The 20,370-nt window shown below is 39.4% G+C and overlaps 1 protein-coding gene across 3 annotated transcripts in view; it reads right to left on the bottom strand.

The window, feature by feature from the left end:
- The window catches only part of ELMOD1 (ELMO/CED-12 domain containing 1), an 86,590-nt gene that overhangs the window by 52,107 nt on the left and 14,113 nt on the right, over nt 1–20,370 (bottom strand). For 2 of the 3 annotated variants that reach the window (XM_010862826.1, XM_010862824.1), the window contains exon 2: nt 8,643–8,734. Coding sequence is in view for 2 of the 3 variants with exons in the window: in XM_010862824.1 (XP_010861126.1) it covers nt 8,643–8,659 (17 nt within the window). In the remaining variant the exon portion in view is untranslated. Of the gene's footprint in view, nt 1–8,642; nt 8,735–16,415; nt 16,531–20,370 lie in introns of all 3 variants that reach the window. The other variant, XM_010862825.1, reaches the window with a different exon arrangement.

The following is a 20,370-nucleotide window of genomic DNA, read 5'->3' as shown; positions in this document are numbered from 1 at the left end:
AGTTACCTGACCAGGGATGGAACCTGCATGCCCTGAAGTAGAAGCACAGTGTCCCAGCCACTGGACCAGCAAGGAAGTCCCTCTCCGGCTCTTTTCCATCATTCTTTATCTGAAAAGACATGCTGCCTTCTAAAATTAGTGGGTATAAATCTATCATGGATAGACATTATTCCAAATGCTATTGCTATAGTAAAGGGCACTATTTTTTAATTCTGGGACATTTTATATGAGGGATTAGGGAGCAATAGCTGACTGTGGTACAACTGAAATAATAATGGTTTATTCTTTTCCTTTCAAAGAAGAGAGACATAAGCTTCTCTTAAATTGCTAATGAGATCACTATTTAATTAAAAACAATTTAAAATCCATCCATTTTACAAGATTTATTTTTAAAATTCAGATTTTTTTTCTATTTGGACAACATACTTACTAGTTTATTTATAAGGGAATCAGCAAACACATTATGCTTTGACATTTAGGAAGCATTTAGACAAGGGGACTGACCAAGATGGCAGAGTAGGAAGACTGCTTGCTCACCTCCTTCCATGGCACACCAAACTTGTAACTATTTACAGAGCAACAGTTGATAAGACCAGAAGACTAGCAGAAAAGATCTTCTACAACTAAAGATATAAAGAAGGAACCACAACAAGACAGGTAGGAGGGGTGGAGATGAGGCACAGTCAGACCCCTGGGTAGATGACCCACAAATGACAGAACAATCACAACTGCAGAGGGTCTCCACATGGAGCAAAGAGGTCAAGCCCAACATCAGACTTCCCAGTCTGGGGATCCTGCACCAGGAAGATGATCACCAAAGGGTTAAGGTCTGAAGGCCAATCAGGGGACCCGGAGAGCGGTAGGAAAAAGACCTCACTGTTAAAGGGCACACACAAAATCTCACGGGGCTTCCCTGGTGGCTCAGGTAAAGAATCTGCCTGCTAATGCAGGAGATGCTGGTTTGATTTCTAGGTCAGGAAGATCTCCAAGAAGAAAATGGCAATCAGTCCAGTAAAGTTTCCATGGACAGAGGAGCCTGGTAGGCTACAGTCCATGGAATCCCAAAGAGTCAGACATGACTGAGTGACTCAACAACAACACAAAATCTCACACGCTCTGGCAACCAGGGCAGAAGCAGTCATTTGAAAGGAGCCTGGGTCAGACCTACCTGCTGATCTTGGAGAGCCTTTTGGAGAGGCAGGAGGCAACTGGAGCTCACCCTGGGGACACAGACACTGGCAGCAGCCATTGTGGGGAGTGTGTCCTACCATAGGGACATGTGTGCTGGCAAGTGACATTTTAGAATCCTCCCTGGAACTTATTAGCTCTGGGACCTGGCCCTACCCACCGGCCTGTCAGCACCAGTACTGGGATGCCTTAGGCTAAGCAATCAGCTGGGTAGGAACACGGTCCCATCTACCAACAGGACTACTGCCTTAAGACCCCTGCCCACTAGAGGGCCCAGGACCTGGCCCCACACACCAGGGCACCAGCACTAGCCCTAGGACCCCAGGGCCTCAGCCCTGTCCACCAGCATGCTGACACCAGCTTCAGGACCCTGGGTCCTACAGCCTGAGACCCCAGGACCAGGGCTCACCCACCAGGAGACAGACACCACTTCCAGGACCACGGCAGTACCCCCACAGCCTAACATGTCACAACCCAGCCTATCCAACAGCAGGCCAACACCAGTTCTAAGACCTCTGAGCCAGGCACCCTAGGATCCAGCCCCTAGATCACTAGTGGGATTATACAAGCTTTGGGACACCCCAGACCCTGCAGCCAGCTGTGTCAGGAGTTGGCCTCACCCAGCAACACACAAGACACCACCCTACATCAGCTCCAGGACCCCCAGGGCTATGTAGCCGGAGAACCCAGAACCTGGCTCTGCCTACCCCAGGCTGATAGGATACCAGTTCTGAGACATTTTGAACACCTCAGCCAGTCATTGTGGGATCCAGCCCACTCACCAATGAGCTGAAACTATCTGGGGACACTCCAGGCCCTGCAGTGGGCCATATAATGAACAGGCTCCGGCCATCAGCAGACCAACATTTGATCAAACACCCCCAGCCCCACAAACACTTGTCCTGGATCCCAGGTCAACCCACAGGAGGGCCAACACTAGCCTCTGGAATCCCCAAAGTGCTATCTTGTGACCCATCCCTGCCACCAGCTGCCAGCAGCTTCTGCACAAAGCAGGCTTTGCAACCAACTGACCAAGGCAGGGGTAGGGATGAGAGGTAAGAATAGCCATGCCTACCAGACCATCTACAGTATTCAGCCCACTGCGGTAGAAGGAGGAGAAGTAAATGGCAACCCACTCCAGTACTCTTGCCTGGAAAATTCCATGGATGGAGGAGCCTCGTAGGCTATAGTCCATGGGGTCACAAAGAGTCGGATACAACTGTGTGACTTCACTTTCTTTCTTTCTATAGTTCCTTTTGGGGAAGGAAATGGCAACCCACTCTGATGTTCTTGCCTGGAGAATCCTATGGATGGAGGGGCTGGTGGGCTACAGTCTATGGGGTTGCAAAGAATCAGACACGACTAAGCAACTAACACACACACAGTACAAGGATGCATGTAGTCCACATAGGGGGCACCCCAAGAGCACTGAGCTCTGGTAATAAGAGGTGAGTGTACTGCTGGGATACATAAGACATCACCTATGAAAGACCAGTTCTCCAAGGTCAGAAAACAAAACAAACCTTCCAAATACATGGAAATAAAAACAGCAGAAACTGGAGCCTATTATACAGAGTCAAGTAAGCCAGAAAGAAAAACACCAATACAGTATACTAACACATATATATAGAATTTAGAAAGATGGTAACGATAACCCTGTATGCCAAGACAGCAAAAGAGACACAGATGTATAGAACAGTCTTTTGGACTCTGTGGGAGAGGGAGAGGGAGGGATGATTTGGAAGAATGGCATTGAAACATGTATATTATCATATGTGAAACAAATCGCCAGTACAGGTTCGAGGCATGAGACAGGGTGCTCAGGGCTGGTGCACTGGGATGACTCAGAGGGATGGGATGGGGAGGTTGGGAGGGGGATTCAGGATGGGGAACACATGTACACCTGTGGCGGATTCATGTCAATGTATGGCAAAACCACCACAATATTGTAAAGTAATTAGCCTTCAATTAAAACAAATAAATTTATATTAAAAAAATAAAAATAAAAACAGCAAATCAAGCAAAATGAGATGGCAGAAAAATATCTTCCAAAGGAACAAGATAAAACCCCAGAAGAACTAGGTGAAGTAGAGATAGACAATCTACCTGATAAAGAGGTAAAGTTAATGACTTAAAGATGTGCAAAGAACTTGGCAGAAGATTGGATGAACAGAGTAAGAAATTAGAATTTTTTAATAAAGATTTAGAAAATATTAAGAAGAACCAAACAGAGATGAAGAATACAATAATTGAAATAAGAAATACTCTAGAAAGAATCAACAGTAGCTTAGATGAGGGAGAAGGCAATGGCACCCCACTCCAGTACTCTTGCTTGGGAAATCCCATGGACGGAGGAGCCTGGTGGGCTACAATCCATGGGGGTCACGAAGAGTTGGACACAACTGAGGGACTTCACTTTCACTTTTCACTTTCATGCACTGGAGAAGGAAATAGCAACCCACTCCAGTATTCTTGCCTGGAGAATTCCAGGGACGGGAGCCTGGTGAGCTGCCGTCTATGGGGTTGCACAGAGTCAGACATGACTGACGTGACTTAGCAGCAGCAGCAGCAGCTTAGATGAGACACAGGAACAAATCAGTGAGCTGGAAACACAGTAGTGGAAATCACTGAAGCAAAATAGAGAAGAAAAACAAATGAGGCCAGTTTAAGAGATCTCTGCGACCACATCAAGTATACTAACATTCACATTACATGGGTCCCAGAAAGAGAAAAGAGAGAAAGGGACAGAGCATATATCTGAAGACCTAAGAGTTGAAAAAGTCCCTAACCTGGGAAAGCAAACAGACAGGGCAGGAGAACTAATATTGTAGGTTCAAAAAACATGTCATGGCAAGCTCTGATGAGATCACCTATAGGAAACTGCCTAGAAAACTATTCAGGTTAACATATTCCAATAAGGGTATGGATACTTTGTTTTAATACAGGAAACAAAATAATTTGAAATATATATGTGTAAACATGTGTACCTCTGTATGGGTCTATATATAATATATACACATACATAGATATATATATGTATGTATGTATACATGTGTATATTTATGTATGTATATACACATGTGGTGTGTATGTATGTGTCCTAAAAAAAAAAACAGAAAACTATGGCTAAAAGTACCAGTATACAATGAGAGAGGTATTCGGGTGCACCATAAATCTACCATTTTTTCAGGACTTTGCTTCAACATCCAAAAAATATGCTCAGTTAAAGTCTCAACTGAGGCTAGTCAAATTCTGGAAGAACTACATGAACCTGCACCTTCAGCCCGGCAAAAGCAGTGGAAATTAGTTGGTGCTGAATGGAAATGCTACCCAATTAAATAGGGAAGTGTCTGAAGTCTGACTTCAAATCTACCCTCAATACTGTATGACTGTGCACAAGCTACTCATAATGGAAGGAATGGACTAGATATCTGGCTCTAAGATAAAGTTAGACATATGTTTCAAGGAAAAAAGATTTTCTTTTTTTTTTTTTTTTGGTCTGACATCTTTTTATATAAGGGCTTCCCTAGTGGCTCAAACAGTAAAGAATCCACCTGCAATGCAGGAGACCCAGGTTCGATCCCAGGGTTGGGAAGATCCCCTGGAGAAGGAAATGGCAACCAACTCTAGCATTCTTGCCTGGAGAATTCCATGGACAGAGGAGCCTGGTGGGCTACAGTCGATGGCATCACAAAAGAGTCGGACACGACTGAGTGACTAACTTTCACTTTCAGGTTCATCTTTTTCTTTAAGGTCCATATTATTTCTTGGTGAAAGTGTTACCATGCTTCTGGGCTGTTTTATGCCATGCTTCCAAAGGTGTCCAAGAACTGCCCCCCAAATTTATCTTTGCACCTTATCTTGTACTCATCCTAAAAAGGATTTACAGCCAATAAGCCTTGACCACTTGATGCTTGTGGCAGCTGGTCATACTTTCTTAGGCTTTGCTCATAGCACTTTCTCCATCTATTACATCCTCTATCTCTTTCCTTCAACATCAACTCAGTGAAGCCTTCCCTGAATATTCCTGTCACAAAATAGCTGCAGCATGTCACCAATCACATTCCTTCTTACATCTTAATTTTTAAGTGTGGCTTTATGTCGTTACCAAGTGGTATGCTACTTTAGAGAAGAGGCCACCTCACATTCACTTTTGTATCACCCAGAACACCTCACAACAGGTATACAGTAAGGGAGTAACATGATACAGATATTAAGAGAAAAAAACTTTGACATCAGATAGGCGTGCATTCAATATCTGTGTGCTTTGCATGAGTTTTTTTTAACTTTGTTGTTAAACTTTTTGCCCCGTGCTATAAAGTGAAGTATTAATTCCTCTTTTATTACAGTTGTTATGAAGAGAAAATAAAAGTTAAAATGTGGCATAGTACTAGAATTATTAGTAGTACTAAATGTTACTAATTCAATCAGTGGATGAAGATATTAATCAAGTGTGAATGACTTCTAAAACTCCATTTACAGATATTTTTGTGAACTGGAAGCCTGTATCTATTAATCATAGCAGGGAAATACTATTTCTCCCTCTATTGTTTCATAGCCAGTACAAGTCTGCTCTATATCTCAGTTTCTCCCATGGAGGTTTGAGGTTGGCAGATGTTTTCACTTTCCTCTCTTCTGCTTAAGGAAGGAAAGTAACCAGTAAGGTCCATGCCAAGAAACTGAGATCTTGAGGCTGAAATAGCTGGAAGCAATTATTTATATGGGGTGACTCCAAATATCCCCTTTATTAGAAAAATTCAAAATTAATAATGTTCCAGTGACCTTAAATGTATATAATCTCAATAACTAAATTCTAGTAAAGGAAAAGATCTTGATATAAGTCCTCTCTGTTATAAACATCAATTGAATTGAAATTAATGAAATATATTAAATAAACTGAACTCTAAGCTTCAGTTCTATTTTGGACTCAAAAAGTGTCCCCTCTTTCTGATCAGACATAGACACACTTTCTTCTCAGTTTTATCCCGTGTTTTTTTTTAATGCAGATCATGGCTAAAGTCATACTGGGTGACTATGGGGTACTTATCCAATATCCCATATCTAATGTCAACTTAAAACACACCCTTCATCTGGGTGTATTAATCCTATAGCATTTATTTCTAATATCTCATGTCATGTTTTTTCTATTCCCTTAAGCTTTGAGTAGTTACACCATTAACATATGTGATGGTAGCAGGTAGTCAGAGAGAAGAGTGTGGGCTCCATGTACCTTAAATGTGGATTAAAACTCATTTTTTCCCACACTTGGTTTCTTTAAGATTAACTTCATTTTTTCTGAGGCTGTACATCACCTCAGAAATTGCTCATTCTAGAGTAATTCAGAAGTAGACAGATTAATCACTCTGTGGGCTTTTAAATGATGCCAATTCTCCTCAGTGAAAGTCAACTCCTTATTCTGCATAATATATTTGCTGAGCTCAGGAATTAACACATGATTTGTTCAAGTTATATTTATGTAACTATCTCTTTAGTTCCAATGTAAAGATTGCCAAATTGTCCAGCATCTGTAGGAACGGACCACAGGGAACAGAAGGCAATCTAAATTACCTGATAGGGCCTGTGATGCAGGATTCTTGCTTCTTGCCCTCTGATTCCTCCAAATCCCACAAACATTAACATATAATGAATACACACAAGTTATAACTTAATAAGAATTAAAAACAAAAATTAAAGTCAAAAGCAATAATTAAGAAGAAATGATGATTGAGTTTCCTTTTGTTATTTCAAAACCAAGGATTAATGAGAAAATCCTCACTTCTTTCTTGATGTGTAGCTTATTTTCCTAGCTTCAGTTTCAATGTTAAGTAAAGTTTATACGACAAATGTGCCAAGTTAAAAGAGAACAATTTGTATGAGAACACATAACTGATAGGGATATGCCAGTTCCATCACCCTTGGTGCTGCTCTGTGTGAAATTAGAATGGTAGATTTCCCACTGTATCGGTTTTAAATCATAAAATACAAATTAATATTAAAAATATAATCTCTATACCTACGCAACTTAACATAATCTAACAGAAACAAATGCTATTTCTCTTTAAATGGCTGGTTTTCAGGCCACTCAGGTTTTTTTTAAAACAAATAAAACACTGAAGAAGAAATTCAGTAGTTCAAGGCTTGGTACACACTTCACCACTACCACCCCCCCGTTTTACAAAAGGAACTCCTAATCTTCAACCAGTATTAAAGCTCTCTGTTAATATGATTCTACAACTTAAAAACACCACATTTACATTCAAGGGAGATTTATAGTTACTAATTTTTCATGAATGTGTAAACAGGTTAATTGCCATGGCAACCAAAAATGTATGAGTTAAATACTTTGATGGTAAATGTCCCAGTGATTTTTCAAATACTATCTTTTTACACATCTAAAATAAACAGGTTGAGGAACATTCTGTACAACAAAGTAAATGCTAATGTATGCAAATAATTTAGTTCTAACCTTCTGAGAGGTTTTCACAATTCTAAGATTGGATAAACACCAGTAGCCAACCAAAACATAGTGAATTCCACACAAATAATTTAGGTGCTCCAGAAATAACAATGCAATGAAAACCAGTGGGAAAAAGAAAATCTTAAATTGCATCTACTGAAAGAATTAAATCATTTCCTAAAAGAAATAAGCCAACTAATTATTTTCTTAGAGAAAATAGCCAGAACAAGGGATGAGAATATGAAATATAGGTAGGTCACCAACTTGCAGGAAAGAAACTCAATATTGTAGAGGGTGTGTTTTATTTTCTAACATTCAGGACCAAATTAACTTTATTTTGTCATATTTTAATTTAATGTAAAATTTCTCTGAGCATTTTATTTATAGAACTGTGAATGACAGTCAATACTCTTAAAAGTAATTATGACTATATGTCCAACTAAATGGCTTTCAAAACAAAACAAGATCATTCTAAAATACACAAACATATATGGCACCCTATACAGCATAATATTCAGGGAACCAAAAATTAGTGCAGATCTCAGAGGCATCACTGAGGCAGGCAAAGCAAAAGCTTAGAATATATATTTTTCTCCAAAAATGAAGATTTGAAAATGCTTGTACGGATTGGCCGGCCAACCAAAATCTATATTTAAAATTACTTTTTTCAAAGAAAAAGATTCTATACAAATTATACTGATTCCTTGACTACTAATTCCTCAAACCTAAACCATCGAAGTATACCTGCCCCATGCTTTTGTGCCTATATTCTCTTGTAATCTCCTATTTGCAAGTATTCTCTCCTAGCATCAGTATGCATATAAAGTTGGCAGAAGGAACTCTATGGCCAAATCATTCTTAGCCAAAACAATGCTACTACATGCAATCCAAAGAGACCTGCTTATAGGATCACAAATGGTGAACAGAAATACTATACTAATTGTTAAGGAAGTCTCTCCATTTCATAAGGCTCATCCAGGAAACCATTAATACTCACCTCAAGAAGTGCTTCATTGTGACTATTTTGATTATCCAGATGTTATACAAACTGGTCGTAAGTGTCTCCAAATTTGCCTTTGTCAAAGTAAACTGTGGGAAGAAATTAGATATATTTACTGTTAATGGGGCTAGAAAAATCAAATTTCTGCTAATCTTAGTAAGCAGATAAGGTGCTATGTACCCAAAACTTTTAACAACCAAACTGACCACACAGCAATGTAATTCAATGGGTGGAGATTAAAGCTAAAGCCTTTCACTTTATAATTACACAATGTCTTTCAAGTCGCTTGCTGGAGAAATTGTTAGTTTCAAGAGCAATCTCTTCAAAAGTAAACTTTTCATCTATTTTGGATACTGTTCCTATATCTTGAAGAATAGTATTTATATGAAAGAGAAAAATGAAGAACCAATAAATTAACTATTCTGATTTCCAGATATCAGATGGTCTTCAATCTGGCAGCCTCAGCCTTTCAGAAGTATAACTCAAAAAATAACTAGAAGCAACTGGTGATGTTTTTTAAGCTAAAAAAAAAAAAAAAAAGCTGATAAAAAGCAAGTACTGGAAACAAATGAATAATATGTCCCTAGCCAAGTGCCAAAGAATTGATGCTTTTGAACTGCGGTGTTGGAAAAGACTCTTGAGAGTCCCTTGGACTGCAAGGAGATCCAACCAGTCCATTCTAAAGGTGATCAGCCCTGGGTGTTCTTTGGAAGGAATGATGCTAAAGCTGAAACTCCAGTACTTTGGCCACGTCATGCGAAGAGTTGACTCACTGGAAAAGACTCTGATGCTGGTAGGGACTGGGGGCAGGAGGAAAAGGGGACGGCAGAGGATGAGATGGCTGGATGGCATCACTGACTCGATGGATGTGAGTCTGAGTGAACTCTGGGAGTTGGTGATGGACAGGGAGGCCTGGCGTGCTGTGACTCATGGGGTCGCAGAGAGTCGGACACAACTGAACTGAACTGAACTGAACCCCATCTCTGGAGGGCACTCTAAATAAAATGGTGAAATTATATATTTCTTTCATGCATGTCAGTTTACAACACACTTTCACAAAATGCACAATATCAAGGTAATGGTCTTCTTCCAACAAGGAAGGACATCAGCAGCTGCCTACAAAGCAGTAAATTGGGATGAGGCAATGGCACCCCACTCCAGTACTTTTGCCTGGAAAATCCCATGGACGGAGGAGCCTGGTGGGCTGCAGTCCATGGGGTTGCTAGAGTCGGACACGACTGAGCGACTTCACTTTCACTTTTCACTTTCACGCATTGGAGAAATGGCAACCCACTCCAGTGTTCTTGCCTGGAGAATCCCAAGGACAGGGGAGCCTGGTAGGCTGCTGTCTATGGGGTCGCACAGAGTTGGACACGACTGAAGCGACTTAGCAGCATGAAGAAACATATAGAGAAGAGAGAGTGGCTGAGAGCAACAGCAGAATGAAGTTACTTCAATAAGAGAAAGAAAAACAACACTAGTTGCAACAAAGACAAGGCAAGAAACTAAATGTGTGGACAAGTGGCTTTCAGTAGAGACACAATTACCAACTAAAACAGCCTAGGAATGTGGAAACTCAGCCTAAACAAAAGCCAGTCTCTTCTCAAGTTGAAGTATAGATGATTTACAATATTGTATTAGTTTCAGATGTACAACATAGTGATTCATAACTTTTAAAAGTTATATCCATTTATATTTATTGTAAAATATTCAATATATTCCCTGTTCTGTACAATATATCCTTATAGCTTCTTTGTTATATACATAGTGCTGCTGCTGCTGCTGCTAAGTCACTTCAGTCATGTCCGACTCTGTGGGACCCCATAGACAGCAGCCTACCAGGCTCCCCGTCCCTGGGATTCTCCAGGCAAGAATACTGGAGTGGGTTGCCATTTCCTTCTCCAACGCATGAAAGTGAAAAGTCAAAGTGAAGTCGCTTAGTTGTGCCCGACTCTTCGCAACCCCATGGACTGCAACCTACCAGGCTCCTCCGCCCATGGGATTTTCCAGGCAAGAGTCCTGGAGTGGGGTGCCATTGCCTTCTCCGATATACATAGTCGTTTATATTAATCTCTCTTAATCTTCTACTTTTCTCTTGTTCTTCCCTCATCCCTCTCCCCACAGGTAACCACTAGTATGTTCTCTATATCTAAATATGTTTCTTTTTTCTTCTATTTACTAGTTGGTTTTATTTTTTATGTTCCATATATAAGAAATATCATGCAGTATGGTATTCACTTATTTCACTTAGCATAACACCCTCCAAGTTGCAAATAGCAAAATTCTGTTCATTTTTATGGCTGAGTAGTATTCCATTGTGTATATATACCACATCCTTTTTTACCCACTCATCTGTTGATGGACACTTTGGTTGCTTCCATATATTGGCAACTGTAAATAATGCTGCTATGATATTGAGTGCATATATCTTTACAAATTATTGCTTTCATATCTTTTGGGAACATACTCTGGAGTGGAATTGCTGGGTCATATGGTAGTAATATTTTTAGTTTTTAAAGAACGCTCCATATTGTTTTTCACAGTGGCTATACCAATTTACATTCCCATCAACAGTAGATAAGATTTACCTCTTCTCCACACTCATGCCAGCATTTACTGGTTGTAAACTTTTTGATAATGGCCATTCTGACCAGTTTGAGGTGATAGTTCATTGGTTTTGATTTGTATTTCATGAATAACTAGCAATATTGAACATCTTTTCATGTGTTTTTGGCCATCTGTATGTCTTCTCTGGAGAAATGTTTATTTAGATCATCTGCCCATTTTTGATTGGGCTATTTGTGCTTTTTTTTTTTTTTTTTTTTTTGAGCTGCATGAGCTGTTTGTATATTTTGGAGATTAATCCCTTGCTGTTGCTTCATTTGCAAATATTTTCTCCCATTTGGTCGGCTGTCTTCAGTTCATTTATGGTTACCTTTGTTGTCCAAATGTTTTTGAATTTAATTAGGTCCCATTTGCTTAGTTTTTATTTTCATTATTCTGTGTGGTGGATAAAAAAGATCTTGCTGCAATTTATGTCAAGGAATGCTTTGCCTATGTTTTCCTCTAAGAGTTTTATAGTATCTGGCCTTACACTTAGGATTTTAATCCATTTGGAGTTTATTTTTATACACGGTGTTAGAGAATGTTCTACTTTCATTCTTTTGCATGCAGTTGCCCAGTTTTTGCAGCACCACTTATTAAAGAGACAATAGTATCTCTGTCATATATTTCACCTCTTTCAGTTCAGTTCAGTTCAGTCACTCAGTCATGTCTGACTCCCTGCAACCCCATAGACTACTGCAGCAAGCCAGGCCTCCCTGTCCATCAACAACTCCCAGAGTTTACCCAAACTCATCTCCATTGAGTCGGTGATGCCATCCAACCATCCCATCCTCTGTCATCCCCTTGTCTTCCCACCTTCAATGTCTTCTTAGTCAGAGATTAATTGACCATAGCCGTGTGCATTTATTTCTGGGCTTTCCATCTTGCTCCATTGATTTTATTTCTGTTTTTCTGACAGCACCACACTGTTTTGACGACTGTAGCTTTGTAGTATAGTCTGAATCCATTTTTCTTTCTTAAGATTGCTTTGGCTATTTGTGGTCTTTTGTGTCTCCATAAAAATTTTAAGATTTTTTTTTTGTTCTAGTTCTGTGAAAAATACCATTGGTAATTTGATGAGAATTGCATTGAATACATATATTGTCTTGGGTAGTATAGTCATTTTCACAATATTGACAATTCAAGAACATGGTATATCTTTTCATCTGTTTGTGACATCTTTGATTTCTTTCATCAGCATCTTATAGTTTTTGGAATACAAATACAAATGCTATAATACATCTTATAGCTTTTGTATCTTCTGGTACCTTTATTGCTAGGTATTTTATTCTTTCTGATATGATAGTAAGCAGGATGCTTGCTTAATTGTTCTTCTCATCTTTTGTTGTTAGTGTACAGAAATGCAACAGATTTCTGTGTAGTAATTTTGTATCCTCCAAATTTACTGAATTTGTTGATGAGCTCTAGGAATTTTCTGGTAGCATCTTCAGGATTTTCTATGTATAGTACTTTGTCATCTGCAAAGAGTGACACTTTTGCTTCTTCTTTTCCAATTTGGATTCCTTTTTCTTTTTCTTCTTTGATTGCCACGGCTCAGAATTCCAAAACTATGTTGCATAGAAGTGGTGAGAGTGGACATCCTTGTCGTGTTCCTGATCTTAAAGGAAATATCTTTCAGTTTTTCACTGTTGAGTATGATGTTAGCTGTGGGTCTGTCATATATGACATTATTATGATGAGATATGTTCCCTCTATGTCCACTTTATTATAAATGGGTGTTGAATTTATATTGTTCATTTATGTTTGTTCTTTAAAGCTTCTAGCTCTTTATTAAACATTCCCTGTATCCTTTCAGTCTGTGTCTCCATTCTTTTTCCAAGATCTTGGATGGTCTTTACTATCATTACTCTGAATTCTTTTTCGGGTAGTTTGCGTATCTCTACTTCACTTGGTTGTTCTTTCAGGGTTATATTTTGTTCCTTCATCTGGAACGTATTTCCCTGCCATTTCTTATTGTCTACCTTTCTGTGTTTGTGGTCTCTATTCCTCAGATTGTAGGACTGTAGTTCTTTCCTGTTTTGTGGTGTCTGCCCCCTGGTGAGTGTTGCTGGTCTAGAAGGTTGTGCAGGCTTCCTGGTGGGAGGGACTGGCCTGTCCTCTGGTGGGTGGAGCTGGTTCTTGTTCCTGTGGTGGACAGGGCCACATCAAGGGGTGCATTTAGAGGTGGCAGTAGGCTCAGGATGACTTTAGGTATTTTTAACCATCCTGGTGGTTGTTTGGCTTGAGGTGTCCCAGCACTGGAGCCCGCATGCTGTTGTGTGGGGCCAGTCTTGTTGCCAAAATGGTGTCCTTCAGGAGCGCTCACGCCAATGAATATTCTCTGGGGCCCCCACCAGTGTCCTTACAGTGAGCCACAGACATTTCCTACCTCCCAGGAGACCCTCCAAGACCTGCAGGTAGGCCTGGCCCAGGCTCCTGTGGAGTCACTGCTTTGCTCTGGGTCCCAGTGCACATGAAACCTTGTGTGCATCCTCCAAGAATACAGTCTCTGTTTCCCCCAGTCCTGCGTAGCTCCTGCACTCAAGTCCCACTGGCCTTCAATTCCAGATGTTTTGGCAGCTCCTCCTCCCAATGCCAGACCCTGAGGTTGGGATTCAGAACTCTCACTCCTATGGAGAACCTCTGAAATACAATTATTTTCTAGTTTGTGGGTCATTCACCTGGCAGGTATGGGATCTGATTATATCATAAAAGTGCTCCTCCTATCATCTTATTGTGGCTTCTTTGTCTTTTGGCGTAGAATATCTTTTGGAGTGAGTTTGAGTCTTTTGTTCATGGTCGTTCAGCAGTTAGCTGTGATTCTGGTTTTTTTCATGAGGGGAGGTAAACTCAAGTTCTTCTATTCCACCATCTTGTCTCTTGCCCCTCTCAATAGTATGATTTTTATTCTTCAATTTGTTAATATGGTATATCACATTGATTGATTTATGGCTACTTGCATCCCTGAGATAAATCCCACTTGAGTATGGTAAATGATCCTTTCAGTGTATTGTTGGATTCGATTTGCTAATATTTTCTTGAGTTTTTTGCAACTATGTTGATCAGTGATACTGGTTTTAATTTTCCTTTTGTGTGATATCTTTGTCTGGTTTTGGTATCATGGTGAGTTAATCAAATGAATTCAGAAGAATTTCTTCCTCTGCAATTTTTTGGAGTAGTTTAAGAAGGATAGGTATTAAGTCTTCTCTAAATGTCTGGTAGAACTCACTTTTGAAGCCACCTGGTGGCTAGACTTTTGTTTGTTGGGAGTTTTGCCAGTATTTTAATACACAGCAATTTCTGTAAAATATTTTATGCATGAAAAAAATTTTATGTGTCAACTTAAGATTGTGGTTGCTTCTGAGAAGAGGGAGGGTTTTAGGACTGGAGAGTGAAATAAAGGCCTCCAATTTTTAAAATATTTTATTTATTAAAAAGCAAAATAAATGGTAAATGTGTTCATTCTGAGTGATGGGGCTGTATACTATTCTTTGTACTTTTGTGTCTTTTAAAAAGTATGAAGCTTAAGATAATTCATGAATGTGGCTTCATGAAGCAGTTTTTCAATGTAGACAGAACAGTCTTCTATTGGAAATGCCATCAAAGACTTTCAGAAATGAAAAGAAGTTATTGCCTGACTTCAAAGTTTCAAAAGACAGGCTGACTCTCTTGTTAAGGGCCAATGCAGTTGGTAAACTTAAAGTTAATGCTCACTTATTCAGAAAATCCTAGGGCCCTTAAGAATTAGGCTAGATCTACTCTTCCTGTGCTCTATAAGTGGGACAACAAAGCCTGGATGATAGCACATCTCCTTACAACATGGTTTACTGACTCTTTTAAGCCCACTGTTGGGAAATTTTGCTAGAAAAAAAGGATTCCTTTAAATATATTACTACTTAATACACCTGGTCACCCACGAGCACTGATGGAGATATACAATGAAATCTATACTGTTCTTATGTTTGCTAACACAAAATCCATCCTGTAGGCCATGGGTCAAGGAGTCATTCCAAATTTTAATTCTTACTATCTAAGAAATATGTTAGTAACACTAAAGCTGCCATAGATGGTGATTCCTCTAATGGATCTGGGCAAAGTCAAATGAAAACATTTTGGAAAGGATTCACCATTCCAGATGTTACTAAGAACATTCATGATGAACAGGATTTTGGAAGAATTTGATTCCAACTTTCATGGATGACTTTGAGGGGCTGAGGACTTCAGTGGAGGAAGTAACTGCAAATATGGTAGGAACAGTAAGAGAACTAGAATTAGAAGCAGAGTCTGAGGCTATGACTGAATTGCTGCAATCTCATAAAACTTGAGCAGATGAGAAGTTGCAAAGAAAGTGGTTTCTTGAGAAGCAATCAACTCTGGGTGAAAATGCTGTGAAGATTATTGAAATGACAACAATGGATTTAGATTATTACATAAACTTAGTTGATAAAGCAGAAGCAGAGTTTGAGAGATTGACTTCAATTTTGAAAGAAGTTCTTCTGTGGGTAAAATGCCATCAAACACTACACAGAAATTGTTCATGAGAGAGTCAATTGATTCACCAAACTTTGCTGCTGTCTTAAGAAATTGATACAGTCACTCCAATCTTTAGTAACCACCACCGTGATCAGTTGGCAGCCATCAACATCAAGGTAAGACAGTCCACCAGAAAAAAGATTATGACTTACAGAAGGCTCAGATGTTGGCCAGCATTTTTAGCAATAAATACGTTATATTATTAATTAAGGCATGTACATTTTTTAGACATAATGTTGTTGCACATTTAATAGACTATGGTATAGTTTAAACATAATGTGTATATGCACTGGCAAACCAAAAAATTCTTACAATTCAGTTAATGGCATTGGTTTAGAAACAGGCCCACAAAATCTCTGAGGTATGTCTGTAGTGACTTCCTGGGTACAATAATGAAAGGGGAGAAGTAAGTAACTTTACAGTTGAGAAAGCTGACAAATATTAACTTGGGTGGATGATAAAGATTAATATTACAGTGATAATTCATGTTGACAGTATATACCCTTGATATAACGTAATGAAATGGCACTTTAAGAAATGCAGCCCAAAACTGAAAATTTGCTGGACGGACAAGGGAGATGGTCATCTCTTCTCTCAGGTGCTGGTCTGCCCAGTCCACACTGACGTACTGACCTTGCCTGGCCACCTCCAAGGAATCCTAAGAGTTTTGGTCCAGCTTCTAGATGTCCAGGTTCAGACAAAAGTATACATGACGTAAGACTTTCTCCATGGACTTGTGGTCAATACCCTGTGGAATTAGGAAGCAGAAGTTGTGGGGGGTGAACAGCTGAGATCTGTGAGCTATGGACAGAGCTTTGGCTAGTTACTTAGAATATGTGTTTGGAATAGGGTTGGGCTTAGGAAGGCCTTGATGTGTCTGAATGTGGGACTCAGTGTTTGGGATGCTGGGTGAATAATGTAAAGTAAAGTCGCTCAGTCGTGTCCGACTCTTTGCGACCCCATGGACTGTAGCTTATCAGGCTCCTCTGTCCATGGGATTTTCCAGGCAAGAGTACTGGAGTGGGTGAATAGGAAACTACAAAGATATAAAATCGAGGCAGTGTGATTGTCAGAAAGTATGTCATAGTATTGAAGATGAGGTTTGTGAATATATGAAAGTTGTTAACCAGTGATGTTTATCTTTGGCCAAACTGACAAAGCTTTTCACTTTCTTGGAGCATCAGTATATTTCAGATTTGGAGGGGCAGCAATTAAATCCTTTAAAAAAGAAAAATAACAGCAATTTACCTCTGTGGTTTTTCTCCTTTAAACCCAGATTAATCATGATAAAAACATCAGACAAGTACTTAATGAGGGCTATACCAGAAAATAACCAGTATTGCTCAAAACTCTCAAGATCAAAAACAAGGAAAGTCTGAGGAGCTGTCCCAGTCAAGAGATGCCTATGGAGTTACGATTATTAAATACAATGTGGTATCAAGGATCAGATCCTAGGACAGAAAAAGGACATTAAGTTAAAACTAGGGAAATCTGAATAAGCAGAGATTTTCGTTAACAGGGATCAGTATCCGTCCATTAGTTGTGACAAATGTAGCATATTAATATAAGATTTTTAAAAATTAGAGTATAATTGCTTCACAATGTTGTTTTAGTTTCTTTGTTTTATACAACAAAGTGAATTGGCTATGTGTATACATATATCCCCTCCGCCTTGAGCCTTCCTCCCACCCCCCATCCCACCCCTCTGGTCATCACTAAGCACCAAACTGAGCTCCCTGTGCTATACAGCAGCTTCCCCCAGCTATCTGTTCACACATGACAGTGTGTGTATGTCACACACTGCTCCCAATTTGTTCCACCTTCCCATTTCCACATGTCCATTCTCTACATCTGCGTCTCTATTCCTCCCTTGCAAATAGGTTCATCTGTACCCTTTTTTCCTAGATTTCACACATATATGTTAATATATGATATTATATGATATTTGTTTTTCTTTTTCTGACTTACTTTACTCTGTATGACAGACTCTAGGTCCACTCACCTCACTACAAATGGCCCCGTTTTGTTTCTTTTTGTGGCTGAGTAATGGCTCATCTGGTAAAGAATCTGCCTGCCAATGAAGGAGACGCAAGAGATGTGGGTTAGATCCCTGGGTCAGGAAGATCCTCTGGAGAAGGAAATGGCAACCTGCTCTGGTATTCTTGCCTGGAAAATTCCATGGGCAAAGGAGTGTGGCAGGCTACAGTCCATGGGGTCACAAAGAGTTGGACACAACTGAGCACACATTCCTACACACACACACAATTAACAATAGAGGAAGCTGGGCACTAGTATAAGGAAACTCTATAGTATCTTTGTAATGCTTCTGTGAATCTAAAGCCATTTTAAAAAATTATTAGTATGTTAGTGCCTACTATGCTCTAAACACAGTTAGGCACTAAGGATACAGGGTGAACAAGAGGTTATGAATTCCATCTTCCAGATCCAACAGTCTTAAGGAAGAGAGAAGAGAAGCTGGTGTATCAATACAAAAACAAATAGGTACTTAACCACAATATTACAAGTGAAAATGGGTGCTGGGACAGTGAATGTAAGAGATGCTTACCTTAGATGTAGGGTTTGGGGGTTCCCCCAAATAGCACATGCAAAATCCTAGAAGCAAGAATATATTATACACAACGTATGGAGGGGAAAACATTCAATATGACCTAGTGTAGTGCTCAATGAGAAGAACAGGTAAAAACTGAGATGGCAAAATATGGATGGTCAAGAAAGGATCAGGTCACTGAAAGCTTTATGTGATATTAAAGACCTCTGAAACTTATCCCATGAGCAGTGAAGAACTACTGAAAGTTATAGACTGGGATGTGCCATGATCAGAGTTGTAGTCTTAAAAATGTAATCTCACTGTAGTATGGAGAAAAAATTAGATTGTGGTGAAATATAAGTAGGTGCATCATTTTTAAGGTTGTTACAATCATCTAGGCAAATTTAATAATGGCAGGATAAGGCAAAAGACAGACAAATTGTGATGGATCTGAGAGATATTTAGAAGGTAAAATCAATAGGACTTTTGTTAACTGACTGATTGAGGGTGGTTAGTGAAGGAAAAGGAAGAGTCAAACATTATGCCCACGTTTATGGCTAGCAACTAGGTAGACAGTGGAATTTTCCAGTAAGACATGGAATTTTGGAAATGCAGATTTGGGGGTCTGGTTGTATCTGGGGATCTTAGGTTCATTTTGAATCTTCAGGCTCAAGAGGGATTGTAGATATACATGTTTCTGAAAGTCAGGAGAGAAATCTTAGTTGTATACAAAGATTTGGGTTTCCTCAGCATATAAATGGTAATTTAAACTACAGCCCAGAGGAAATGATAAATAAACAGCATATGCAACATTTGTTGTTCCTAACAATACTTTTTGCTATCAGGATAATATTAAATTAGGATTGTCATAAGGCAATAAAGTAATGGAGTACATTTCAGAAAGATTTTTATAAAAATTTCTAAAAATTATACTTAATGGTTTAATTTCAGTTAGCTAGAAAACTGGTTTACCTAAAAAAATAAACTCATTCATAATGATGTGGGATAAATGAAGTATTATAATACTTCAGCTTCATGACCTGTACATAGTGGTTCCTCAGTCTTTCCATTAAAACAAAACAAAAACTTCTTGAATATTTGTGTGCCAGTACTGTTCTGGGTAACATGTGCATGTGTGCTAAATTGTGTTGCTTCAGTTGTGTCCTACTCTTTGTGACCCAGTGGACTGTAATCCACCAGGTTCCTCTGTCCAATGACCTTCCCGGACAAGAATACTGGAGTGGGTTGCCATGCCCTCCTCCAAGGATCGAACCTGAATCTCCTGCGGCTGCTGAACTGCAGGTGGATTCTTTACCACTGAGCCACAGGGGAAGCCCTTTCTGGGTAGGGCAACTTAGTTTAATACTACAAAGGATCCTTACTATTTAAGGGAAATTTGTCAAATATGACAGAGAATATGCATGCTGGTTAAGAGCACAAGTTCTGGAGACAGAATTCATGTCTGAGTTTCACCAATAGCCAAATGGCTTTAGACAAGTTGCTTAATCCCTCTGGGGTTCAGTTAGATGGGGAGAGAAATCACAAGTACATTTAGAACGACTGCTCTAAGAAGTGAATCAACCAAAGCCTAGCATAGTTAAATGTAATATGCAATCAATGAGTTGCTACTTATTTCTAGTATTATTATTACTGTCTTACCATTCTTATTATATCCTCCCCTACAGTAGAAGCTCATTTTATCAAGAATCACTTAAGAGACTGTTTAGATAAATTCTGGCAGGTTGTGACCTGAACTGGCACACCAAAGATTGTGATAAAGAGAAGCAAACAGAAGTAAAAAATAATTCAAAGGTAGAATCAAACTGACTTGCTGGTTGTGTAGGACAAGTGATGGGAAGGAAGATAGTAATTAGTCCTAATTATTTGTTCTCCAAACAGGAAACAAAAATAGCAATTAATTCTAATTATCTGCCCCTAAAGAGGAAACACCAAAAACGGCTTTGGATGGTAGAAGAAAGCATTTTGCAAATGGTATTTAAGTCCCTGCTCACTGGGTGCTCATTAAATAACTTCTCTAAA

Source organism: Bison bison, unplaced genomic scaffold, assembly GCF_000754665.1.
Source record: "Bison bison bison isolate TAMUID 2011002044 unplaced genomic scaffold, Bison_UMD1.0 scf7180017864485, whole genome shotgun sequence".
In the NCBI taxonomy this organism is placed as follows: Eukaryota; Metazoa; Chordata; class Mammalia; order Artiodactyla; family Bovidae; genus Bison; species Bison bison.
The sequence above is the reverse complement of the archived record's forward strand: the minus strand, read 5'-3'. Positions and strand labels throughout refer to the sequence as shown.